General features: G+C 38.6%; 2 protein-coding genes and 1 long non-coding RNA gene across 18 annotated transcripts; 2 read left to right on the top strand and 1 right to left on the bottom strand.

Annotated features, from left to right (window-relative positions):
- The first annotated feature begins 83 nt into the window (after positions 1-83).
- Positions 84-16,079, top strand: LOC121093740. Its single transcript, XR_005829641.1, has 3 exons — positions 84-197; positions 13,639-13,855; positions 15,996-16,079. It is a non-coding gene; the product is annotated as an uncharacterized LOC121093740 (long non-coding RNA).
- DYDC1 (DPY30 domain containing 1) lies at positions 14,029-23,320 on the bottom strand. Of its 16 annotated transcripts, none has more exons than XR_005829639.1 (6): positions 22,376-22,650; positions 21,471-21,626; positions 21,254-21,376; positions 19,415-19,512; positions 18,429-18,512; positions 14,029-16,255 (listed from the first exon to the last, which is right to left on the bottom strand). XR_005829639.1 is itself a non-coding variant. In XM_040606549.1 (6 exons), the coding sequence occupies exons 2-6, from the start codon at positions 21,615-21,617 to the stop codon at positions 16,202-16,204; spliced, it is 489 nt and encodes a 162-aa protein (XP_040462483.1). In that variant the 5' UTR covers positions 21,618-21,626; positions 22,918-23,320; the 3' UTR covers positions 14,029-16,201. The 16 variants fall into 16 exon arrangements, 14 of the variants coding, with proteins under 14 accessions (XP_040462483.1, XP_040462481.1, XP_040462482.1 ...); XM_040606549.1 differs by lacking the exon at positions 22,376-22,650 and adding an exon at positions 22,918-23,320 and having other exon boundaries at positions 19,432-19,512; XM_040606547.1 differs by lacking the exon at positions 22,376-22,650 and adding an exon at positions 22,925-23,320 and having other exon boundaries at positions 19,432-19,512.
- Positions 23,321-23,594: 274 nt separating this feature from the next.
- Positions 23,595-26,934, top strand: EXOSC3 (exosome component 3). The gene is made up of 4 exons (XM_040606544.1): positions 23,595-23,873; positions 24,005-24,154; positions 25,023-25,174; positions 26,634-26,934. Exons 1-4 carry the CDS (start codon positions 23,613-23,615, stop codon positions 26,833-26,835), a joined length of 765 nt encoding a protein of 254 aa, XP_040462478.1. The 5' UTR covers positions 23,595-23,612; the 3' UTR covers positions 26,836-26,934.
- Positions 26,935-26,956: the final 22 nt, after the last annotated feature.

The raw sequence follows: 26,956 nt of genomic DNA, 5'->3' as shown, positions 1-26,956 counted from the left end.
GAAAAGTGAAAGTGCCTAGATAATCATGTGAGGAAAATGGAAGAGCCCATTTCTTGGCAGGGGAGTTAGTTAACTTTAGGATATTTCACTAATTAACTCAGTTCTTGGAAACATTCTGCATTCAACCTGTGCAAGACTGGTTATCTTAGCAACTCAGCTGAGCACGAAGTAACGCAGGAATACTGGTGACAGTTCAGGTCAGCTGCTTCTTCAGTTTGTCTCTCCCCTAATTCTGGGATCTATGGTGTGCTTCCAACTGCGTGTTGTGGTTTTACAAGGATAGATTAAAAATATGTAAATGCATGTCTTTCCTAGCAGAGACTGGAAGAAGTTTACTGTGCATCATGTAACTGCATTTTCATGTTACTTTTTCATCTCCTGAAAAGTACAGTTCTCTCCTGAAATATTTTTTTTCATTTCCATTCATTCTTCATGCACATTTGAGAGACGAAACATCTGATAAGATCTAGCGTGATGAGTGCTTCTCATTCAGATGCAGACCTCTCCCTTCACCCTTTGCTTTTCTTTTCCTCTGTCCTCTCTCCTACTAATTCAGATCCATCTTAATTCTTTTTGTATCGTATTCTCATATTATATTCCATAACCCTTAGAAATACAATGACTGCCACATCTGAGTACTCAGCACTTGTTTTGCTACTGAAAATTACTTCTAGTCAGATGGCTCGTGTCTGGAATATGCTGATGGTATGACAGGTATGAAGACAGATGGCATTTTGTGGGTATACATGTCTTTAAGTTAGCATACATTAAAAAAAAAGTAAACATACCCATGGGGCAGATCCAGAAAATGCCCAGCATTACTGCACCATTATAAAATAATGTAATTATTCTTAATTCCTTTAAAGAAACCACCCTAGTCTCAGTCTCAGACCAAATCATTGGTCTACCAAAATAAAAATTTCCCTTTACTTCAACAAACACTGAATCATACTCTCTTAATCATTCAAAGTGCATCTGATACTTGGATTATAATGAGCAACACACTGCTTGTTCAACAGCCCTTGCAATTTTGACAGCAATGAAATCCTTAGAACTCATCAGTTTAAAAACTGACTTAGTTTACTTCAAAACCTTGGTCAGTATTCTTTTCAAAGATCACTTTATACAGCCCCTTGGAGTCTAATTTCTTCACTGTTACATATTTAAGTAAGAATTCATTAGAATTTTCACTTTCCACCTACATTCCTGAAAACAATAACCAATGCCTGTGAATGTTCAGCAGTTAGTTGCTGTAGTATTGGCCCCTCTCTAATTATCATCGACATGGAATTGTTAACTTCAAGGACATTTTCTTGGTCTTCTGCTGTACAGAATTCATTTCACAGGATGAAAAGCACTAGTTGTACTTAAAAATGCAGAATTCACACATCAGATACACACTATGAGACATAGCTTTCTCTGGAGTAAACTGTCATCACCCTACTGACACGAACATTCTATTCCAGTCTGAATAAATTATGCATTAACACCAGTAAAAAAAATAAATAGAATTTGTAAGAAAAACAGAAGACCAAAGAGTAACTCATGATACTAACCGTAGTTAAATGGGTAACATTCAAAAATTATATTAACTTTTAAAGTAAAGTAACACCAGTAATAAGCATCCGTTCTTAAATGCAAATGCTTTTTCTTTATGTAAGCACCGGAAGACAGGATTGGAATACATGAAACACGTCTGACAAAACCTCTTTTTATACACATAAGAGTTTTCATTCTAATTCCACAAACAATCCTCCCAAAAAAAGCAGAAAAGATTGAAGATTGTCCGTTTGTGAGTTCCATTCTCTCTGGCTTCTGTTTTTGCTTTCTCTTGGTTTTCAGTGCCACTTCAGGACAGAAATTGCATTTTGGGAATCTGCATTTTTGTTTTTAAGGTAACACTTAAACAGAATGCAGAAGCAAGCGTCTCACATAGTCCTCTTATCCCATATAAAACCAAAAAAGCACAAGTTCTTAAAATGCTGTAGAGTGCAAGTTATTTGTCATACAAGATTAATGAGTTACAGTCCCCTTTTTGGACTCACTTCTGGTGAGTGAAATGCATTGGTCCTTGAGAACTTTGGAGGGTCACCCTTCATTAAAATATCCTCTCTGGTAATAGTGTTCTAGAAATGCTGCACACCTGAATTTCACATAGCTTGTGTAAAAACTCCAGCCTGAACAGCTTCCAGTTGTGGTTTTACTATCAAGAGCAACACATTTGCTTTATGTCCATGAAGCATCTCAGCATGTTCTCTTCTAGGACACCCGCGACCAACTCTAAACCACTGCAGGGTTAGGTAATGTTTAATTTGGCTTTTCTTCCCAGACAATTTGACTTGTTAAATATTTGTAAAAACTTAAGATAGTGCTCTACCATCATGTCTTTCTGGCACATACCTTCTGCCTATCCAAAAAGAAGAAAAAAAAAAAAAAAGAAAAAAAAAAAAAAAAAAGAAAAAAAAAAAAAAAAGGATAAAATAATGATTGATATCAGTGTTTCTCCCTATTCCATTTTATTGATAATGACTCACCAGTCATGTAACAGGCTTCCAATTTTTTTGTTAACTTTATTGCCGTAATCAACAGCTTTGTGGGCTGAGCCCTAAGAAAGTCAGTTTCTCTGCAAATCAATTTATAATCTGTATATTGCCCAGCATTGTAGTATCTTTTGACTACATTCTATAACTTTTACTCAGAAGATACCTAATGGCAAAATCTTCTCAACCAATACAGCTCCTGTGCTTTGAAATGAGGTGAAAGACAGGAAAATCACAATGTAATAGTATCACTGTCCTTCTGTATTGCTCTAAGTATTTATTCATACTGACTATAATGTCCGTTGTCACCACTGGAATAACCACACAGTGAATCTATTAACTGTAAGTCTTCATATTTGGAACATCCCACAGTTTTGCTACTTTTACTCACAGGAATCCTGCAAAACCATCCCCCTTCTAGTTCATGTAACACTTAACAGCTGTCAGAAGGGATGGTTTTATCGTAGCCTTGAGAAAGCGCTGAAAATAATGATGTGAAAAGATTTAACTAAGAAAAGAATTTTATGAATGATTGCTATTGATGCTGCTGATTCTCTAGACAGATATGACTAATAAATTGTCTTGACCTTCGAACTCTCATGACATATTCTCATCTGATCGTTTTACTTGCTCATCCTCTCCTTTCCTACCCTTACCTGATTTTCTCCTATACTCCCCTTCCCTCTTTTTGTCTTGCATATATTCTTTTGATTAAAACACATATCCCTTTCTTTGTTTATCTTCCTTTTACTTACTCCTTTCCACCACCCTACCTGTCTCTACTGATGTCCCATTCATTTTATAAACCAGTGAGAATGGAGCCTTCATGGATGAATGGTTTCTGTAGAAATGAGAAAATGTGTCTGTGCTAATGGCTTACAGAAAATACAGGTTTAACTATCACAGCAGAAGGGGAAGGAAGAAAGTAGGCATCCTTATTCAGTACAGGTTTAGACTCATTCACTTTTATCGTTTCACCACCATGGAAACTTTCAGGTGACTTCTTTTGAGTGAGGAGGAAATTGTATCAAGAACTCTGAAGCACTTCTACATGACTAGAATCAGTCGTGGGAAAACCATTGCTTAAGCTATGTAATTTGTCTCTCTCACCACAACTCTCAAACGCAAAGGACAAGGACTTGCTTTGCAGAGAGCACACACTTCACAGTAACTGAAAACTACAATTCCATTATCATTAAAGGACTCAAACACGCTTAACTAACAATATACAGAAACACTTTGTGCATACAAATAGCACATAGGAAAGTGTTTTCCTAAATACTTCTCTTTTGTTATCTCAACTTTATCATCAGGCAAGACTTTATTTTACTAAAGTTAACTGTTTAACAGGCTAACAGTTTAAGTTTTTATCCTGTTATTTTGTTATCACTTTATAAAACCATACAAGGAGTTTACTCCTAATTCATGCCTGTGGGGAAAAAAAAGTTTTCCAGGTGTTTACAAAACCAACTTTAATACTAGTTTCATTTATGCTGTTTAGTAGAAGTAATTCATATAATACAAATAGTGTTGTTTCACCACACTGCAGTTACTAACTACAGTTCACCTTTTTTCCTGTTGGAAATAAGCACTAAATTATGCAAGCCTCATGGGCATGCCTTTGAGGGCTTTTTGGTTTGTTGGTGAAAAGACTTGATTTAGTCTGTACCTTTTGGGTTGGGGGAGGTGGATGTTTTGTTTTGCTTTTAAAGTTAACATACAGAAAATGTTAGCTGGGTTTGTTTCTTTTGCACAAAGAATGACAAGACTGGTCAGAGCAATAAAGGTTGAACATCAGGAACTTAACACAGAACTCCCACCTGCTTCAGAACTCTCAGCTCTGTTACCTGAAAATGAGAGCAGCTCAAGGCCTCTCAAATGTGCAGGTGTAGAATTTCACTGGCCCATAAACATTCAGATTAAAATAAATACCGTGGGGCAGAAAAAAAAACTGTCGTGACTGCAAGAGGAGAGGAGGTAGTATGTATTCTGATGGGCGCCCATCACCCAGCGTTTGTTCTTTCACATCACCTTTTTCCTTCTCTGGAGTACCGGACCTCCTGCAACCTCCACACACAACCATAAGCAGTTCAGATCTTTCATTCCTGAGTTTTCTGATACCTTTTTGAGTAAATACCAGATCCACTCAAGCAATTTCTTGGTGTGCAATCTATGTAAGTTATTCCACAGTTACTTCAGCTTCAGAGAGATTCTCTGCTGTCTCCCATCTGCCTTCCCTTTCACTCCCTAAGAAGTCTTTCATTACTAACATCAAAGAAAATAATTTTGCTCCTCTCCCATGTGCTTGTCCTCTTTGCATTCGTTTGACCTCTAATTCTCTATTCTGACACATCACTGAATCATGGAATCCTTGAGGCTGGATGGTCTCTAGTCCAACCCTCTGCTCAAAGCAGCCCCAACTTGAACAGGTTGCTCATGGCTGTGTCATGAAGTAGCATGTGCTAGGGCCTCATACGTGAAGTAGCAACTTTGAGTTGCTTCTGAGGAAATATTTAAAGCTACTTCAGGGGCTAAATTCTGCCTTCACCCAAGTTAGCTGTAGTCTTGGCACTAATTTCACTAGAAGCATTATTTCCACAGAACTGGAAATCTAGGTAGAATTGAATACAACTTAAAGAGCTAGGACTTTTATTGAGTAAACAGAAAATTAAGTCTCAACCTCTAGATCGTTCCTTAAGGCTCTAAACGAAACACCTGTTTACAAACACAGGCATTTTTAACACCTCGGATAGACACCTCAGTTTCTTCCATAATAACAAATAGAAAAGTCTGTTTTCTAATCAGTCTTCACAAATTAGCATTGTTGTATCAGAAATGGTGGAAAAATAGCAAGATTAGTTAAAGGTTTCCCTTACGCTGATTGTTTTTTATTGCTTCATTTAAACAGCATTAAACCACACTGGTATATAATTAGTTCTGCCTTTAGTCTTTGGCAATTTTTCCTGTTCAAGTTATAAGCTCTACAGAGCAACATAGAAGCATTTGTTTGTGTTACGTCCTTACGTGGAGTCCTGTTACAGCAGAATCACAAATCCCCTGGGTCCCCCATAAATGATGAGGGGGTAGATGAGAAAGAATGGAGCCCTATTCTATCTTTGTCTTACACAGCAAAGTTTTTTGAGTTTGCAAATGTAAGAGTATATAACTTACAGATTTAGCATTTTGCTCATATGCTATTATATTGAATATATTAAACCATTCATTGTTAAAGTTATGCCTTGGACAGGGACGGAAAAATCTTTGATTAGGAACAGTCTCTCTTTAACCTTACAGAAAGCCATCTATGCGTTTCCCCTGGATGCTTTTTCCAGTCGATAGTCAGTTGTTTGGCTGGAGAAAGACTGTCATCTGACATGTAATAAAGCAAAACCCTTAATTTCAATTGCGTAGGGTGTGACCACACATCAGATACACGCACAGCCACAGTTCCTTTCGGGGAGAATAGTTAGGACTCCTTGCTGTTCATGACAGGTCTGATCACCTGTCCAGACTAAACCCCATTTACAGCCATAGATTTAGATCTCAAAAACAGTTTGGCTAAGGAAGATCTGTACGACCTGCTTCCACGTGTCTTGTGACATTATTAGTGTATATATGTAAACCATTAGGATTTCCTCAGTACCTTAGGAAACAGACTGATGCATTTAAACAGCCATTACCCAAGAGTTTTTGCTGCAGTGTTTCACAGATGTTTACAGTACAGGTGGTCTTTGGACTTTGAAACAAATATTGACGCTAGTACATGAAGTCAGTTTTCAGGAACCTATCTGCAAGAACAGTTGTGGAATTCGTAAATTCTGGCTTCCTGACAAGGAACATTAGGTTAAATTCAGGCACTCTTGACTTTTTCTAGATAGGTAATGCCAGAAGAGACTTTTCTTTCATGTGGTATAGGACTATAATCACTTTTCTGAAACATTTAGTGATCAAAAACCTTCATAAGTCTACCCTATATGCATAGTGTATGAGAAACAATAACCAATATTTGCAGAAATACCTCTTTTATGCTTGCAATGAAAATATTTACATACTTTAATTGCTTGATACAGGCAAGCACATCTACTTACACACTCAGTACTAATCTAGTAAACAATGCATAGCAGAATTTTACGTTCATTTTGCATGACTGAATAAGACTGCATAATGCTGTGAGCTGCAGAATTACGCTTGTATGGCTATCTGGAGAAAAATATATAACACACATCCAGCAACACTTTTTGTCATGATTCCTATCCGTAGGTTATTCACAGCTTTTTCAGAAATGCTCCCACCATCACTGCTACAGAGCTCAAACACGCTAGTGGTGCTCAGAGGTCTGCAAAAACTGCAAACTAAATCTGATTGGTCACAATCACATTTCAGAAATTCACATTTCTGAAATCCCCCAACCTAACCTCCTAACTAACTGTTCCTACAGTTGGTTCAGCCAGGGAAGGCTGCCATTGAAATAGCAATTTCACTTACTCCACCTGGGCAAATATATTAGCAAACAGCAAACATCATTATCTTTCATCTGTGTCTGAAAGATTTTACTGCAACTAGTCATTTAGTAGTTTCAGATAAACAAGGATGAAATAAAACACTGCCAACTATATTCTTAGATATCTGTCTAAACAGGGGATGTTGTTTAATGGATGAAGGGTATGTAGCATCAACCAACACAAGTATATAAATGATACTAGACAAAAATGCATACAGTAACCAGAACACACAAACATTTCCACAGATTCCCATTCACAGATGGAATATAGAATGGAAAGTTTCAGTCTAACTAAAAGATCTTCAGGCTTACAGACACAGTTGCAATCTCAGAGTTTCATTATGAAACTTTTTTAAATTCTTTGCCCTGAAACAAACGAAAAGCCTCAGGATGTTTTCCAAATTTGTGAATAAATTTGGTTTCTTAAGACAAAGCAAATAAGAGTCCAACATCTATTACTGCAAGCTACTGACATTTTAAACAGCATTCTAGAAATGCTACCTTGCAATGTTTTGAATTAGTATTGTAACTTTATGTTCAGATGCAACTCTGGGGAATGTCAGCAAAAGCTCACAACATCTGCAGTGCAGGATATCACTATGCCCCCCGCCATCTTTGTTTTAGCTTTATTTTCCAAAGATTATCAAAATTATTACACTATTAATTGATTCATAACCAACTAGAAAGAAACAATAAGGGTAAGACGTCTCTGAAAATTTTCTTTCGTATGTATAAATATATATGTATTTGTACACATACTTTCTCTACAGCATAAGGAATTTTTCCTATTACTTTATCACTAAACAAGTATTTTGACACCACGGGATGCTTGAAAGCACCGAATCATGACAATACCTTAAAATAAGATAAGATGAAGCTGCTTAGAATAGTTAGGCTCCAAACTTTCAAGATGGTATCGTGGAGCTTGTTACAACTATTGTTATAAAATTTCATATATACCCGTCTAAGTGCACAACGGAGTCATGTTATCTATGCCATTGTTTTTCCAACAGAATACTTACCATAAGAGTGAAATAGAAGTAATACCCTTTCCAAAAGCATTTCTTTTTAAATTCACGTGCAGGATTATCGGTTTAAAATTTAAGAAAAGAGAATCTTATAATGTTCCTTCCAAAATTATTAGTAATAAAGACATAAGCACCTAGTGGCTTCTTATTCCCAGTGTTCTTCATGACTGACAGCCTACTCACTCTATTGGAAAACAGAGAAGAACCACCAAAGAATGATAAACCAAGCCAGGCACTTCTGCTACAAGTAGATATGTAACAACTTTGTCTTTTCTGTGAGGGCAAATTTTTACCCTTCTGCCAAGTGGCACTAGGTCTTACCTAAGAACTAACATTGGACTTGTGAGGTGTAACAACCTCATTTTGACCCTTACCCACAAGAACACTTTTAGCAAAGAGAAAGAAGTGTCAGGACTAAGAATGCCACACCTTCCCTGTTGTAATGAAACATGCAAAAAATACTAAAACTAACTAAACCTTCTGAATACGATCTGGTATTAGTGTGAATTAAGGCTATAAAATTCAAAATCTGGTTCTTAAGGATTAAGATCTATAAGTTTTTCACTTCTGCAATGAAAGTATTCAAGTTATGCTCATCACAAAAAAAAAAAAAAAATCACAGCACTCCAGGAAACGGACCAGTAACATGAGATCTCAAGGAAGTAGACCCAGTTTTAGTCCTGTAAAGGGAAACTGAAGCCTGAAGTTCTACTATGCAGGAAAGAACAGAACCACCAAGTATTCTCTTTACCTTCCTAAACTCTACCCTACATAAGAGTACCCATGGATAGTGGCTCATAGCTTAACATGTGCAAGAGCTGCTCTGAGGCTGTATCTCTTCTTCCACTCCAGTATTTTCTCATTCGTTGGTAGTTCTTTTCTCCCTCTTCCAGCTTCTCCTACTAATGGATTTCAGGAGTGCCTTAATTTTCTGAATTCATACCAATCATTGATTCCGTTTCCTAGGCAGAGGGTCATTTCCTGTTTCTGAGGTTGACAACTTACAGAATTACTACTACTGCTCCTTTCTTATTTTCACAATCCACGTTGATTGTAATTAAACACCAGTGTTGCCTTTGGTCTCTCAACAGTTAGCAAAGAAGTCAACCAGAAAACAGAGAACAGAGCAGACCTGCCATAAACAAAACCTATCAACTATTCCTATCAACTCTTGAAAGAAAAAGCATTTGAACCATACATATTAGAATGTACGGACAGTGAAGTGAAAGTCCACCACACTTCCTGCTTTTGAAAATTAGTACTGAAACTGGCACTCATAAAGCACTGCTCTAAGACGTCCTCTCTTCTGTATCTTTAGAAATCTTGGCTAATGAGAAAACTAATAGTATGTCTATACTGCAGTTTATTATTAAAGATTTGCCAGTTACCAACAGCTTAGCATCCCAACAGCAACAGTCAGAGAACAAGGCCTTTGGAGTTTTAAATCGATCAGTTCTATTTTGTTACGTCTCCACCTCTGCAGTACTGTAAAAATATGTCACTGGGATTCTGCAAATCTTTAGAAGCAAGGTCAGCAAAGTGATTCCAATGTGTAATTATTTTTAAGACATACAGATATTCCCACGCAGCTGGCATGAATGTTTTACCAGCACTCAAGTGGGAATCCTGCCAGTAAGTACAGACCTGCTCTCCTTAGAAACTAAAATATTGTCCACGCTGACAGAAAACGAGAACACAAAATTCATTTCCAGATTTTGAATTCACAAAAATTCAAACCTGTTCAAAACTGCAGGTTTCACTTTTACAGCTTATATCATTGAAATACTGTAAGTAGTAAAATTTTCTTTTACTTAATACTAGGAATTTATTTGTCCTACCAAAGCAAAATACAGAATAGTCAATGGATCATTTTTAAAGGTTAGATGGCTCTTGGATTTAAAAAAAAGTGCGAAAAAGAATATTGGTGTATTGCTCCCAGCAGCATGAGCTTCCCACACATACAAGTAGCAACTTCCTTGTAGTCACAGAATAGTGAGACTTGTAGCTGCTGGAGAGACAGCTGAAGAAGCTGTGGCAAAAAAAAGGAAACCTGCCTTTATAGTACTCTATGTAAAGAGTCAGGCCAAGTATATAGAAATATATAAGTCTGGCTGTATTCTCCTGGGTTTTTGTACCAAGGAAAGCTTGTGCACATTCTAAGACAGACTTGTACACCATGTAACTATGCTGAGTTTCCAAGTGCTAGTTTGAAAAAAAAATAAAAATTTAAAGAGTCAAGTAAAGGGATAAGGGGAATAGTTGTTTGAGTTAACAGTGGCCTATGCCCGAGCAGTGGTGAAAACATTTATCCTAAAGATATAGAGACCAGTGTCTATAAAAACACAATCTATTGAGGTAAGAGAATAGTGTTGCAGAGGGATGACTGATCATCATTCTTGCTGAGAAACCTGACTAAATAATTTTAAAATACAAGCAAATACAATAACACTTAACTCAAGCCCAAGTGAGAGACAAAACAGTAGTGCATTTTCTTCTATAGACTCCACTTAAGATACATATGCCCACCAAAAAATGTTGAAGAACAGCTGTCTCAGGATTTCGCAGCAGTCCCAGCCCTAGAAATTTTCAGCTGTCAGTGCCTAAGGGTAACTTTTCAGTGCAGCTAGGTTTACAATGAAACAAACAACAGATCCTGTTTCCAGGGTTACTATTATCAGCTAAATAAATAGCATTTTTTAAACTTATCTACTAAACACATCAGTGGCAAAACCGCAATTGCTTAAGATAATAATGAACCAAATACAGGTGTGTCTGCATGCAGCCAGTCATTTCTGGAATAAAGTACATTCAGGAGGTGGAGTAGAAATGAAGCAGAATGATTGGAGAAGCCCAACACACTCCCAGGAATGTGACTTGAAACAGCAAAGGGGAGCTGCAGTGGGAATGATTTATTGCCTGAATGTTTCCCCTCTCCCACCCACCCCACAACAATTATTCTCATTTCATTTCTGCAGTATCTTTCCTTACGTGTAGTTTGAGTCAATCGATTCTCTCATGTTTTAATGTTAAGTATATTAAAAGTTTAATAAATAGGATACAGCTTCTCAGAGGTAGAACTTTCAACTACAGCTTTTTCAGTAACTTCAATGAGAACAAAATTCAGGTTCTTGCAAGACTACTTTCTCAAGGCACCAAAAAATGTTTTGCTTCAATTTTTTGTGAAAACAAACCCACTACAATCAGCTCTATAAGAGCTGCAAATGATTCAGTTCATTAAGAAAACCGGACTAGCCAAGATACTGATCAAGTTCAGACATTCTCCTCCTGCCACAGAAGCAGCTGATTTCTTTGTCTGGAATCTGCTAGACTATGTCTAAATTATAGAGGAACCACTGAGTAAAATAATTCCTTTTGTCCAGAAAACAAATTGCTGAACTCAAACAGCAGTGGAATCTTGCATCAAACTAAAATCACATATTTTTCACACTTAACTTTCTCAAGATTTCAGAAAAAAAGTGATAGTCCTTTGTAATAGCAACTTCTGTTGACATCCATGAATGACTACGTGCAGAAAGCAGCAAAATCTCCTTGGAGAGCTTGTTAAAAGATACCTAAACCTTCTAAATAGTCCTTGGAGAGGGTAAGATTATTCAGATAACTTTGATATGACATCCCTAAATACTTTTTTATTTTTCCTAAATCAAACCCAAGCTTTACATCATCATTTAAAGTACACTGAAATTTTAAATTATGCCAAATGCAAAATGAAAACGAGGATATAATTATGCATCAGCACAGAGACATCAATACAGCCTTTGTAATAAGTAACAACTCAAATAAGGTTAACCAAGAAGCAGCAAACTGCAACCTTCTCTACTTATTACTTGACCATTTACCTGTGGATTTACTTTCAGGTAATAATAAAAATCATGCTTGGTATTAATATTAAAAAAAAAAAAAAAAAAAAAAAAGAGGACTGTGTTAAACCATTTATTTACCTCCTCTTCAGTTAACTCATGTCCATACAGTCAAAAGACTAACCTAAGGAACTGGTCATCACAATTTTTATATTTTTTTTTCAAAATGGCCATTGACTGTGAGAGCTCTACAACTAAAGATAAACCAAAAGCACTCAGCATTTCCACACAGGCCCTAGTAAATGTAATTTTTCATGACATAGCACCTTCTAGAGTAACTTATTTCAAATAAAAAAATAGTCATACAAGTGACAACAATTCTGATCTCTGATCCAAGTTAAACGCGGACTTTGGTTTATGATAGTGATTCTACAAGGCGCAGGTTAACGGGGAAGACCCACAGCCTTTAAGTTGAATATACATCTCAGAGCTCTCAAATTCTGTGAATCTGTCTCTTGCTTCTTATAAAGTTTGCTACACTGACAGCTCAATTAAGTGGCACATTCCTCTCTTCTCCGCTTTTCTTCCACTACTAGCCCAGTAATACCTATATATGCTTATAAACATATAGCTTCTTCCATCACATGAATTGAAACAAGCAGACAAGTATAAAGCACAAAGACCACATGAGGGTTTATAATGGTAATGCCAGAAAACAAACAAAAGTTAAAAAAAAAAATAATAATCAAACAAGTGTACTGGTAAGACATTTTAAGAAGTGGATCAGTCCTTATCAGCAAGTAACAGGTTTAGACTTTTCAAGCTGTAGTCAATAGAAAACACTGTTCTTTATCTTTAAGTACAGGAAAAACTTCACAGAAGTAAAGCAATTAATAGCTGACTTCAAATATGACTAAACTGCATTAGCAAAGTTCAGGGGAATTCAATTTTACATTTAATCCAGACTAATTCATCCGACTCTCATTACCATTAGTAAATTACTGTATAAAGCTTTTGCTTACAAAAAGATAAGTTAGTTCCTTTAGACTATGAAAGAAAATCATCCATCATAAGAGGCTGCAGACTTAATAAAGCCTGTTCTGTTAAAAGGTAACATTAAAATGTGCTTGCTACAACATGTATTTCTCCTTGCATGAAAAAAGCTTCTCACATTGCAGAGCTGTTTCCATCTTTGTGAGCAGACTGATAGTTAATCTGATTCATTTTGTCCTATTCTGGGCTTCATATCTGTTTTCATCCTTATGCTTCACTATTGCTGGAATGAGAACAGCTGTGAACGGGCACGTTACTATCAGCACATTCTTTGGAGGATCTGTACATGGGGTCTGATAGCAGCCTAAATAAGTTGCTCCCATTCTGAAGAAAGGAAAATGACAATTTCATAAATCTTCTGTCAGTATTTAGCATCTTATTTTCAGCAACATTTTCCATCATCTGCTTCTGAATTCCATCTTCTTTGTTCCACAAAAATGTGTCTGAAGGGAATGTAATCTGTAGCTGAAGTTGCATTAGGTAACTGCATTTTTTTTCCAATATATGACCTTAGATTTTATGCAGAGGTTAAATTGTATTAACACTTCTGAAATTGCATCATGTGTGGTAACAATAAAATAGTATCTTCTCTTCTGTTCTTTGCCTGTTCCAAGCTCTAGCTTGCTATACTCCAAAGAAGGTTAAAGTTCAGAAGGAGAAGGAAAAGATGATTTTAAGCTGCCTTAATTTCCCTTCAGGCTTAGACACCCAAGCAGAAGTCATCTTTGCTGTGAACTACATTTCCAAGTTACCTACAGGCTGTTTTGCACCTTAAAGCATGGAGCCAAGAACTGTCTATCCAGCCTAAGAATTCCTATAAAGCTACAGAAGGTGATCAACGCACAACTCCTGAAAAATTTCTATAAATAACATTTGAAAAACTTGTGTCTTCTGTATGTAACAGCAAAGAAATAGGTAAACTGGAATCCACCATTTTATTTTGACACTTGCTAAGCAATTTTCTGATAAAAGTTTCCATCCAAATATTCAATACTTATCTAACAAAGAGAATGGGGGATACAAACTGCAGGATCACAAAGAAAAAAGTCACAGTTAAAAATAAGCTGAAACAAAATGACAGCAAGTTGTAGTTTTCCTGGATTGTAACTGACAAAGCCACCAGTGTGTTTATTTAGGATGCACTCTAGTGGACACACAAAATCAAAGAAAGATACAAATGTTATGACAAGATAGAAAGTGAAAGCTGCATGTTGGAAGTAGTAATAAGAATTATTTTTGCTTTAAAATACTGCCTTGTAACTTGAACATATTTCCTGATTAAATATGAAGGCTGTATGAAATTGTCATAGTTGACATGACTGGACATAAACCGCAGATGGACACATGTTACTTACCACTTTTTGAAATTTTTAGTCTAAATAACAAGAATCAGTTATACATACTGGCTCAAAAGAAAACTCCATCTATTTATCCAGTTACTCTATCCCTTTGAGATTGGCACAAGAACCTGCTGTGCATACAGTGTTAACAGGTGTAATTACATCTCTAGTATCTTAAAATGCTATTTCAACTATTACTAATAGATAAAACCATAAAATGTGACAAAAACAGTTTACTGGAATATCAGCCACAAGGGCATATTCACTCCACAGAAAAGGTTCTTGACTGTCATGGAAATCACAAACCTATACCAATGCAGAATGAATGTAGACAGCAAAGCCTGACCACCTCGTCACAAAAGTAGTTCCATTTCTCATTACTTAAGAAGTTACACAAACATTTCTGCACATTTATACTTGGAAAGTGAAATTTTTCTCTTTTGACATTAAGGATGTTCATATAAGATGTGCCAATTAACAGCATCCAAAAAGCAATGTAGCAATAAAGAGGGCAACAGGACTTGTTAAATAAACGTATTTTATTATTTTTGAGGGCAAAATGATGTATTACTATACTAAAAACCAATAGTGCTTATGCTTGTCTTTTTAAAAGTTACTAGGACTATGCCTAGTATGAGCTACATGAACAGAACAAGTTATTTAGAGCAGAAAAATACTTATTACATGGTTGACCTTTGCTTTTTGGGCATATAGATATTTTTAACATCAAAATCCTTAAAACTAGATATAATATAAACAAATCAAAAGAGAAATTATCACAAAAATCTCTTCCATGCCAAAACCGATGCAATGAATGCACTAACTATGCACTGAATTTGTAATAAAAGTATTCTCACTCTATAATATTGGCAAATACTTAATGTTAATTGTCCGACTAACCTGTATTATTAGAAGCCATTGAGATGGAAAGGCATGTTTTAGCCAAGACGCATAGGATTTCTTAATGCTGGTGTCTTTTCCATTTATAATTAACAGACACAGAATATTCTTGACAACCTATACCAAGACAACAGCCATTATAGAAATTTGTTCTTATAAAACTTAACGCAAGCTTTAAGGATTATAAAACTTATTTTTTAACAGAAAAATATGGATCAAAATAAATATTCTTCCAAATTTTTTTAGAAGTAAAGCTTTGAGAACTAATGATATTTAGTAAAAACACAGAAGTAATTTTGTGATCTGCAAATTCAAGAAAAATGCAGAAAAATCACTTTAAGACTTGACTAATCAAAACTGATATGCAGACGCTTGCAACTCACCTAATATCACATAATAACCAGAAAAAGGTATTATACACCGCAAACACCTAGTGTTACAAGAAGCACCTCATGATTTGTAAGACAGAGAAGATCTTTTAGTACATCTGTCTACTAAGTCACAGAGTTCAATTTATCTCTTCCAGATAAACGGGAAAACCTTGTGATTTGATTTTTGCATCTAGTTTTATGTGCAGAACCCCCTCCATCTTCTAATCCACAGAGCATTCCCTCTTTCTATTAGAAACCGCTGAAATCCTTGACAAATCCTTTTTCAATATCTTTTATTCTTTTAATATTGATTCAAATTATCATATTGTAGCCTCTACTCCAAAATAACCTTGACTCAATTATATCTACAATTATTATGATTACACTGCAAGAATCAATGCACAATAAGTAGAAATATATTCACTGTTTTCATTTCAATTGCAGTTTTCTTCCTGAGTCAGCTGTGCTAGCTACAATGGTTTCAGAACAAAAAGAAAGCATCACATGGCAGAATTAACAGACTTTATACAAGCACCCAGAAAGCACAGAAACGGAAGCAACAGGTATGTAAATCAGCTCTCTATATAAAATACATAAATATTACCCTTCAGGTTCAGCAAGTAATGAGTAGAAAAATATGTTTACTGCTTTCAGATCAGTTGGGAACTTTCTTGTTCTGCTTCTGCCATGAGATCTGTTATACTCTACAAAATAAAAAAGAAATTCTATCAGTTACCAGCATTAACTGAACTTCATAAAAAGTAAAAAAGAGAGAAAAAAACCCACATGACAGACCATCAATATAATTATGAACTCTTTCATTCAGTGAAATACCATGAAGTTTATCACCAGACTTTTGTTATAAAATCCAACGAATCTGGATGAAGTATTAGGATTCTGAGAGCAGTACAGTTTCAAGAGTACAAATCTATATATTTTAATTTTATTGATCTGTTCTTAATTTTTAGTTTAATTCAACATACATATCACTGTAAAATCTGAAATAATATTACCAAAGGCCAATGTAATCCAACTTTAAATGACTTCAGGCATGAAAACTTGGGAGACGGCACATATAACCAGTAGCAGGTAACTTTATTACTCGTTTTCATAGAATCATGAAATGGTTTGAGTTGGAAGGGACCTTAAAGATCGTCTAGCTCCAAGCCCCCTGCCACCAGCAGGGACACCTTCCATAAGATCAGGTTGTTCACAGCCCCATCCAACCTGGCCTTGAGCACTGCCAGGGATGGGGCAAGCTAGAGAGCCCAGCTGCTCTGGGCAACCTGTGCCAGTGCCTCACTGCCCTCACAGTGAAGAATTGCTTCCTAATATCTAGTCTAAACCTACCCTCTTTCAGTTTAAAACCATTCTCCCTTGTCCTATCACAACAGGCCCTACTAAAACATCTGTCCCCACCTTTCTTAGAGGCCCCTTTAGGTACTGACAGGCTGTCCTAAGGTGTCCCCGGAGCCTTCCCTTCTCCAGGCTCAACTGCTCCAGCTCTCTCAGCCTGTCATCACAGGAGAAGTGCTTGGGCCCCCTGATCATCTGCGTAGCCTCCTCTGGGCTTGCTCCAACAGGCCCATGTCCTTCTTACGTTGGGGGCCCTAGAGCTAAATGCAGCATTCTTTACTTCTGTGAAGCAGTACGTAGTACTTTTCACATCTGGTTTTGCAATTAACTTATTTAAGAATGCATAAAATATGCATGAAGCCTCAAGAATACTTTCTAATATGTAATTATCAGAAAATTATAAAAAATGGGGCTATACAACACCCTGAGAACTCATCTGATTTACCATAGTGAAAAAAACACCTCTGAAAACCTGATCCTAAGAATAGTCATAAGTATGTTCATAAATATATTTACACCTATAAAACAGGCTATTATTAAAGTAACCTTAAGCATAAAGCATATTAATATCACAATATAAATTCTGAGCTAGAATTACTCTACTGATACCAGAAGTTAAGTGGGCAAATTATTAAGGCTAATAAAGGAAAAAGGGTTCTGATAATGACATACTAAAACTAATACATCAAAATCTCAAGTCGTACCACTTGGAATACTCTAACTGGAAAAAGTCAGATAGATATGAATATCTTCATGACCAGTGAATACTCATAAAGCTGAGTGATTTTGCAATATTTGGTATCATTTGTTAAAGGTATTGCCATGCCTTACAATAAATGAAGGCTGACTCATATTCTCTCATTTCCCTGGACTGTCAAGTATAAAAGGACTAATAAAAAAAATTAAGTAAAAAGCTGGGTGTAGAATATGCCTGAGGATCACAATACAGAGGTGTAGTTGTATTATTGAAAGCACTACATTCATGTTGGCATAAGGCTCAGATAACCTGATTCTCTGCAAGTCCTAGCCGTAGCGAGCACTGTGTGTCTTTAGTATCTGGTGTTATTTGTTCAACGGTTGCTCACCTATCTCCGCACAAGAGTGCATTCTGCTATCCAAAAAATATAATTCACACCAGCCAGAAAAATATAAATAACTTCGGTCACTCAAAAGCAAGTCATCATTTGTGATTTAGTACATGTTGTATATGACTGTTCATACAGCAAAGGAAGGCTGCCTCCTCTCTGAGGATATTCATATTCTCGTTTGTAACATATCTGAATACAAAAGCACATTTTAAATCTTGAGGATTTAGTCAGCCATCACCACAGTCTTTTACAAGGGCTTAACTTTTACCAGAAAACAAGCTATCGGCAGTTTGCAGGTTGTGGCTAAAATACCATCCCTTAAAACCGAATGAACCAGCAGAGTCTTACCTGCAACAGTTTTAACCTTTGCACAGAAAAGCAAATCTGTAAGAATCAATCATTTATAATCTCCCTGTTCTTTCTAAACACTTACTTCTAACTGTTCATTCTCCTCAATTCTGGTCAGATTGGGCACTCCAGCTTTATCTGTAAGTTCAGCTATCGTCTTTCCAATTTCCTATGGTAATGGAAACCAGTTTCCAGTTAAAAGTATTCCACGCCGTGAATAATTGTTTATGAAGAATATTTCAGATGTGTTAAAAGCACATTACATATTAATATAAAGAGAATACTTTAGATGCATGCTATACAAATGTATTGGTATGTGAATATGGTCTTTGTATGCTCGTTAAGACTACTTTTACCAGTTTTTTTTAAATACCAGGAATTTTGGTTTAAATTTATACATACTCATTTTTTCTGTCTCTTTCAGGTCATCATCTTTCTACAATTATGTTCTGTCATTATTTTAACAGTGCACTAAAACATACATATCTCTAAAATATGACGTGCTGCATGTAAATTTAAGAGATAGTCACATTTAAAAGCCAATTATCAGCATAGGTTTTTACTGAAATAGCACTAAAAGACCATACATTCGCATGGACATCTATATACACACTCTTCTGTTAGTATAAATTCCTGTGCACCAGATCTCAGAATCAAGAGCTGTCCCAATTCCAAACCACAGTTCTTTTTCCAGGTACAGTAAATGGACTTTGTGTTGATACGTTGTAAAACATTACTGTCTAGACACTTAAATTAGGCATGCTCAAGTTACATTTTCTCATAAATATCACCAAGGAACGTGAAAGCACCAGCTAAGCTACCCTTACGCTCAATTTTGCAATGAATTTATGCTCTATTCTGAATATAAATAAAATAAGCCTAATATGACAGACCAAAATTCAAGTATAAAACTCAGAATGGAAGCAAGGTATTAGACATTCTTAGTCCTTTTTCACTTTTTAAAAAATAATAATTATGTGTTAGTTCAACACTCATGGGCTTCTGCCCATGTTATTTAGTGCCTGCATCTAGAAAAAGACGGCTGATTAACAGTATTTTCAAACCACTGACTAAGCTTTGGCTTAAACCTCTTGATCTTTCTGCTGAAACAGCATTTTGTCATCTTCATTCTGCTGTTCCAACTCCTCACGTTCTTGTTCCAACTGGCCCTGCAGTCAGTTTAAGAAATGACAAATTAGAAGGCAAAAAACCCCAACCCACATTCACCTTCCCCACCCCATCTCTTACAATGTATTTAATGACTGAAACCTTACATAAAATAAAAAGGGAGCATAAAACATAACTGCAATGCCAGTAACATAAAGCCCTTTCCATATCATCAGATTCAACATTTTCATAGGTTTTGGACTTGCGTGGATAGAAAGGCTTTACTACCAAGAGGAAAAAGAAACAGACAACCGAAGTTAGGGCACACGCTTAAGATATTGTCTCATTCGCCACGTTCTTTATCAGTCTATATTCATTATGTTCTACGCTTTGGATTAAGCTCTCTGATACTTCACGTAGTATCTAGCACAGACAGATGAATCCACATAGAATCACATCTACAGAAAGATTGGTAAGCAATGTCATTAACATTAATCATCAGCAGCAACCTTTAGTACTTCCAATTGGAAGTATCTAATACAAAGTGTTTATTCTTTATGAGCTTAAGTCCTATTACATCAAAACTTCAGAAACTGCATAATCTAAGTGTTCACATTCAACAGTCCCGGGGCCTAGAGATACTGTTTGCTGTAGCATTTTGTAGGCAGTTACAACAGATACAGTCATACTGTAGTAAGTAGTTTTCACATTCCCTTTTGGTACACACAATCAAAACATGTCTGAAAACATGAACATACCCAAAACTGTGAGTTAGGTTAAAAAAATGTGTCTAATGTGACTATTGTTGAACATCTTTCCTGTCGTTTACATGAAATAATTCATTTAATTCTCTGTCAATTACCTCTAGACACGATCTAATATTCTTGTTTCCATTTGCTATTTTGAATGACTCATGAAATCCTTAAGCACATAACTTTTGGTCTGCAAGTTAGTAAACTCCAAATTTAAAAAGTACAAGTGAAACAGAGTGAACGTATTGTATACTAGAACTGGGCTCGACAAGATCAGCACAGATTTAGTTACACCTTCGAATTTAACGTTGTGAAAGTCAGCCATGTTAAAAAATCTACTCAGATAATATCAACATTAGTACAAACACCATCAAGGCTGTCACACGTGGTCAAATTCACATGACTCCTTTTATAAAGAATCACTAGAAACACAGATGTTATCTGTATTTCTTATATTTAAAGTCCATAAAGTATAGCATTCAAAAATCTTCATGCCAGCAGAATGCTCAGGTAGCTAAGGAAAGGAAAAGGCATCTCACTGGAGCAGGCTATCTGATACATACTGCTTAAATATGCAATCTTCATTCATTGATTCCCAGCTGCTTTAAGGACACTAATTACACATACATTCTTATTACCTTCTTTTGCATCACAGGTATCACACCGAAGCAGCTGGAGACAATGATTGGTTATTACTCCCAGGCCTCCTAGCAGGCCACAAATTTTTGCAACTGTTTCTAGCTTTATTTGCAGCAGCTCTTGTTCATAACTACCTACAGAAGAGAGTCTACTTAAAGCTATTACTTGTGTCAGTCTCAGACTGGTTGTTTTTTATCTTAGGCTCCTTCATATTTTATTGCAGAGTTTGAAACTTGACTTCCTATATGCTGACTAGTATTTCAGTTATTATTTAAAAAAGTGAGATTAAAATACTTGTTTTATGCTACCCTCTATCAAAATCATTATACAGAGATTAGAGATATATACTGAGGTACCAGATGCCACTCCACCATACACTATCTATAATTATCTATTATTAACTATTACTAACCTGACATTGTTCTTCAAGTTTCCGCTGGATCATTAGCTCTTCTTCCTTCATTTTTCTTAATATTTCGACTTCTACCAGGGCCGCCTCCCGTTCTTGTTCCAGTTCAGTCCTCTCCAACATTCTCTGTTTCAGAAGTAACATCAATTAAAAAATAAAGAGAAGTTAAATAGCATGAGTTATATCACCATGAATTTTTATTCCCCCAAGATGGATCCACCTTTTTTTCTTCATGTAAAATTCTTCTGTAATTGTAAATCCAGTGTGCCAGATACTCTATTGGATCTGCTGGGCGATGCTCTACCACCTCTGCCAGTCCCTTTTTCAAGCAACTCCCCAGGCATCTCTTCAGATACTGTGACTCCATTCACACCTACTAACAACAGACAGACAGACATTAGCCACGAAGGTCAAAATTAAACTAAGGGTTTTAAGAATTACTGATTTAGGGACCAAATATCGAATACAACATTACTCTTCTTATTAATCTAGCAATTAAGATTAGAAAGTTATTTAAATTTAATATTGGTGTAGTTCTTAAAAAGCTCCAGTGACAGCTCAGTTATATGAAGCATTACAGAAAAAAATGCTATAAAAAGTCCCTTCTTCTTTGGGCACATCTAATTCAGAAACTGCTTGGAAATAGGCTGGTGATGCCAGGTTAGCATAATGGCAAAACTCCCTCAAAACCACAACAGGACATAGAAAACTTCTGTACAGATCATCTGTAGAACGGCCAAGTAGTTTTGCAAACGATTAACGTCAGATTTTAGTTTGAACTAACAAAACTATGCATTAGGATACGCATGCAAGACCAGGGCCTGAAGCAATCGCTCCATCCTGTTCCCGAAGGCACAAATCTCTGTGCATACATGCAAGACTTTACTACCCCTATGCCAGTAAACACATCGCATAGCTGAAATCCGATGTCTGCAACGCTCAAACACCCTCCGTTTGCCGTCGAAGGGCCCGGGGGCAGGTCCGCCCGGCCCTGGCCCTCCGCGCTCACAGCGGCCCTGCGGCACCGGCAGCCCTCAGCGGCCCCAGCCCCGACCGCTTCCACCTGCAGCCCCCACCCACGCCCTCTGCCCCCGGGTTCCACTCAAGCACAGGCCGCGCCCTTACCCCTTCCCTGAGCTCGGCGCTGAGCAGGCCTGTTCCTCAGTCCTACTCCCGTAGCGCTGTTCCGGCTCCTGCCAGACCCGGCGCGTCCCCCTGCCGCAGCCGGTGCTCCGAGGGCCGTCACTAGAACCCGCTGCCGCCGCCACCCCACCTCTGGTGCTGCGCGCTGCGGTAACCACCTGGCCTGCGCTCCCCCGCTCGCCTTCCCTCAGAGCGCAGCGCCGCTCCCTGATAGAAGCCCCCACAGCCCCGGGACGGCAGCAGTCCGCCCGCCCGCGGCCTACCGGGCACCTCTGCGCCGGCTCCCCGCCCGCAGCGGCCGCCCCGGAACGCGGTGGGTTACTAAGCAACGCCGCTCGCGACCGCGCCGCGACCTCCACATCGCTGTTAGGAGGCACCCGATTGGGCGGGGGGCGGGGCCGAGGGTCAGTCACCGCCCCGCGGGGGCGGCCCGGGCCCGGCCCTCGCAGGGGTGGGGCCGGCGGGAACGCACGGCTCCTCCCCGGTTAATTTAAAGATTAAATCGTTGGGTGCATTCCGGTTACAGGTTACGGTTTTAATTACGGCGGTGGTCTCCCAAAGGTCGGGCTCCAGCATTAAGGCAGAGCGGTCGCTTCTCCTCGCTGACAAGCTCCTCGGCAGACGTTCGCCTCTGACCCAGCCGGCTGCTTGTTGCATTAGCATCCGGTATTCAAAAATCCTTGAAATAATTTTGCAAGTGAAATAATTGATTCAGCGCCTGTATGAATCCCGAAGCTCGATGACACTAACGTTATCTTGGTCTTTCCCTAGCAGACGTGAGGCTGCCGGACCGATTCCTTCAGAGCAGAAGCCTGCCTCGCGGCAGCGAAGCACCCCGCTCGGGGACCTGACTTTTGAACGGTAAGGAGGATTTCTCCTCCTTCAGTATTTCTCAGCATGTTAAGAAGCTGGCGTCGGTGTTTCTTAGTGTATTTCGTTGGTATTTTCTCGCAGGGCCGCCGGCGGCGCTGCGGCCGGAGGGTGCCGCTGGCGTTCCGCGGACACGCTGCGGAGGGGGCAGAGGCTCGGCCGCCTCCCCGCGGGGGCTGAGGCGGGGCCGCCTGCGGAGCTGAGGGAAAGCCCCCCGCGCTGTCGGCAGCGGCTGGCAGAGGGGGGACACCCCCCCCCCCCCCCGCGCGGTGACCCCGCGCCCCCCGCCCGGGCCGCGCCCCTCCCGCGCCTGCGCGGCGCCCGGCGGCCGTTCCGCGCCGGCGCGGTCATGGCGGCGGCCGAGGCGTGCGTGGGGCAGGTGGTGCTGCCCGGGGACGTGCTGCTCCTGCCCGCCCACCCCGATGAGGACGGGGAGCGGCTGCGGCTGGGCGGCGGTGCGGCCCCGCGGGGCCGGCTGCTGTGCGGGCCGGGGCTGCGGCGGTGCGCGGCGGGGCTGCTGGTGACCAAGTGCGGCCTGCTGAGGCACCGCCAGACGGGCGGCGGCGCGGCGGCGGGCGGCGCCTACTGGGTGGACTCGCAGCAGAAGCGGGTAGGGGCCGGAGGGACCGGGTGGGGGGGGAGCCCGGGGCGCGGAGGGACCGGGTCGGCCGGGGGTGTGGGGGGAGCCCCCCCCCTCGTCCGCGCTTGCCTGACCCCTTTGTCCCCCAACCCCCTCTGCAGTATGTTCCGGTCAAGGGCGACCACGTCATAGGAGTGGTGACGGCCAAGGCGGGAGACGTGTTCAAGCTGGACGTCGGTGGGAGCGAGCAGGCATCGCTGTCCTACTTGGCCTTTGAAGGCGCCACGAAGAGGAACAGGCCCAACGTGCAGGTTAATGCCTTTCTTTATCAGCTAACACGTTAGCGATGTCGTTTGGTGCTTCTGCTACGTTTTAGTGGTTCTTCTTAGTAAAATCATTTTTATAAGCCACATGGAAAAAGAGGTATGCAGGCTTACTCATAATCATTTTGCCTCTGCCCTCCTTGAAGGCTTTTTTCACGATTAGGCAGTGGGCTTTGAGAATGTGAAACTAGTGTGGTTTGATACCTGTCAGGTGGCAGGCTTTTTCACTCCTAACTTTTTAACTGTACCATAACCCTGCCAGCAGCAGATGCTGTTGATAACTGATGTGTCCAAGGAGGCACTCAGAAGTTAAGGTTTTAAACCAAGCTTTTCCACCATCTGGTAGAAAACGTTTTCTTAATAGTGCTGTTATAAACAGGTGTGGCACATGCATGCCACAGCTGCAGCATTCAACTGAAATGCCATCACCAGAATGTGAAAATAGACACTGAAGAAAAACAAGGTAGGTTACAATGATTTTTTTTTTGTTGTTGTCGTTATCAGCCTGATAAATGATTACAAGGGCGGGTTGCTTAAACTTTGAATACCCTTAAAGTTTGAAGAAAGTGAATTCATGTTTGGTATTTAAAAAAAGAGGAATATTCCATGAAATAGAATTCTGTACTTTTTTTGTATTTTTCAAAGTCTGGTAGCGATGCAAGGTAACTTTCCTGAGAGGATGTTGCCTTTATTAGAGGGAAATGTAAAATCCCTGTTATACTGGTTTATTTTTCTACCAACAATATGTAAACACTATTTTGTGGCCTCACGAGAGGATCTTTATTAGCTGAGTATTTCTTGCAAATGCAGTATTATCTTTTTTACTACTTTTGCTTTTTGGCGCTGCTTTGTTTAGGTGGGAGATCTTATTTATGGTCAGTTCCTTGTAGCAAATAAAGACATGGAACCAGAGATGGTCTGTATAGACAGCAGTGGAAGATCAAATGGAATGGGAATAATTGGACAAGATGGCTTCCTCATTAAAGTTTCCTTAGGTTTAATAAGAAAGTAAGTACTAAGAAAAGTAAGTAGTCACTTTAACATTTGTGGTATGAGGGATAGAATTCGCACAACTATTTCCTCTGAGCAGTGTGGACAATTTGGTAATCAGGGCATGTAATTGCTTCAGTGCACTGATACCAGTTTTACCGAATAGAGTATGGATATTGACCTGGAAGAAGCATCTATTTTTCCCCATTGAGAGATTTAGATGCTCTTGTACGTGGCATTGTGTGACCTGTTTAGAAAAAGTGATGTGGTTGCCAAGGCAGTATGGAAAATAAAACTAGTGACCTGGGGAAATCAAACATTCAAGATGCTTTCATGTGCGTACAATACCTTGGAGTTTAAAAATTGTAAATGTTTACTGTCACTTTTCTGCTTAATGGGATAGTGGGGGATGTGCATTTGGCTGACAGTCGATTGAAAGGGGGCTTTCCACATCAATGCATATTTTCTGACTTCTAAAGAAAAATGAATTGCATTGAAATAAGGATACAGATTAAAAATTCATGGGATTTTCATTTGGAACTCACATGTTAATCCAGGAAGTGTTTCATAAGCTTTTAAATGTGTTGTGAACTTTGGAATTACTTAAGCTGATATAAATAAAGACTTTTGTGACTATCAAAGAATATGAGATAGTAGGGAGAAACGGTAGTCAATCTTTGTTGCTTTTGGTGGGGGGTTTTGTTTGTTGTTCTTTGGAAAAGCAATGCGGAGGTGCAGTACAGCTTTCATTCCTGGGTTTGTAAGTAATGGTTTGTCTTCTTTACACATCCCATCAGACGTCAGTGTGAACTGATGACAACTATTTTTTGCAGCCACACAGCTTGTTTTCAGAATTTTGTCTGTATGCAAATAAAGAAATAACAGTATGTTACAAGTAAATGCTAAATCATGATATGTTTGTTTCTTCTTTGAGGAAGTCTGTTGAAGCTTGATTTAATCCTAGATGAGTTACAATATTCTTAATCGTTTTATTTTTCAGTATGCTGCTAGCTAATAAAGTATTCAGTATTTACTGCTGTTAATACAGTCTCCTGAAGGAGAAGGGAAGTTGTGTTTTGAAGGACACACCTTTAACTCTGGTGTCAAATTTACAAATAACCTCAGTTTAGAAATGTTACTTTATCAAACAATGTATTTTTAGAATTCATTAAATCATAGAATTGGTATAAAAGTATTGATTCACTTGAAATTTGTCAGGCATCACTTCTGAATCTAATTAGTTTAAACATAATTTCACAAGTGCTCAATGTGGTTTTTTAGATGTATTTAATGAGAAGAGAATTAAAAATCTGTTACTGTATTGCTGGTTTTGAATCCATATGCAATGTGATCATCTTAACCTTTTGGTGTTGCTTTAATAGTTCCCAGAACACCAGTACTGTGTGTTAGTTATTGAAAATGTGTCTATCAACTGTGAGCACTTCTTTCTCTGACTTTTTTTAAATTCTGTTTACAGACTCTTGGCTCCCAAAAGTGAAATAATTCAGGAGTTGTCACAATTGTACCCATTTGAGCTGGTGCTGGGAATGAATGGAAGAATATGGGTAAAAGCAAAAACAGTTCAACAGACTTTAATTATAGTGAATATTTTGGAAGCCTGTGAGTATATGACTGCAGAGCAGAGAAAACAAGCGCTTGCGAAATTGTCAGGGAATTGACAAGAGAAAACCTTTTTGCACATTTGTTCGAGATGGCTGTAGGGTGTTTTTGTCATTTTTGTATTCCAATTTATATTAAAAGCCACTTTTTTAAATAAAGTACTAGACTTTTATTCTTTAG

The sequence above is a fragment of the Falco naumanni genome, chromosome 9 (assembly GCF_017639655.2).
Source record: "Falco naumanni isolate bFalNau1 chromosome 9, bFalNau1.pat, whole genome shotgun sequence".
NCBI lineage: Eukaryota > Metazoa > Chordata > Aves > Falconiformes > Falconidae > Falco > Falco naumanni.
This window is presented reverse-complemented; position numbering and strand designations above follow the sequence as displayed.

Excerpts from the sequence above, each read along its gene's own strand:
- EXOSC3 (XM_040606544.1), top strand. The coding sequence starts at position 23,613 with ATGGCGGCGGCCGAGGCGTGCGTGGGGCAGGTGGTGCTGCCCGGGGAC. Across the intron at positions 24,155-25,022 it reads GGAACAGGCCCAACGTGCAG|GTGGGAGATCTTATTTATGG; the intron begins GTTAATGCCTTT and ends TGCTTTGTTTAG. Across the intron at positions 25,175-26,633 it reads TCCTTAGGTTTAATAAGAAA|ACTCTTGGCTCCCAAAAGTG; the intron begins GTAAGTACTAAG and ends TTCTGTTTACAG.
- DYDC1 (XM_040606549.1), bottom strand. The coding sequence starts at position 21,617 with ATGGAGTCACAGTATCTGAAGAGATGCCTGGGGAGTTGCTTGAAAAAG. Across the intron at positions 19,513-21,253 it reads AACTTGAAGAACAATGTCAG|GGCCAGTTGGAACAAGAACG; the intron begins GTTAGTAATAGT and ends AACTGACTGCAG. Across the intron at positions 16,256-18,428 it reads AGGAGAATGAACAGTTAGAA|AGTATAACAGATCTCATGGC; the intron begins GTAAGTGTTTAG and ends TTTATTTTGTAG.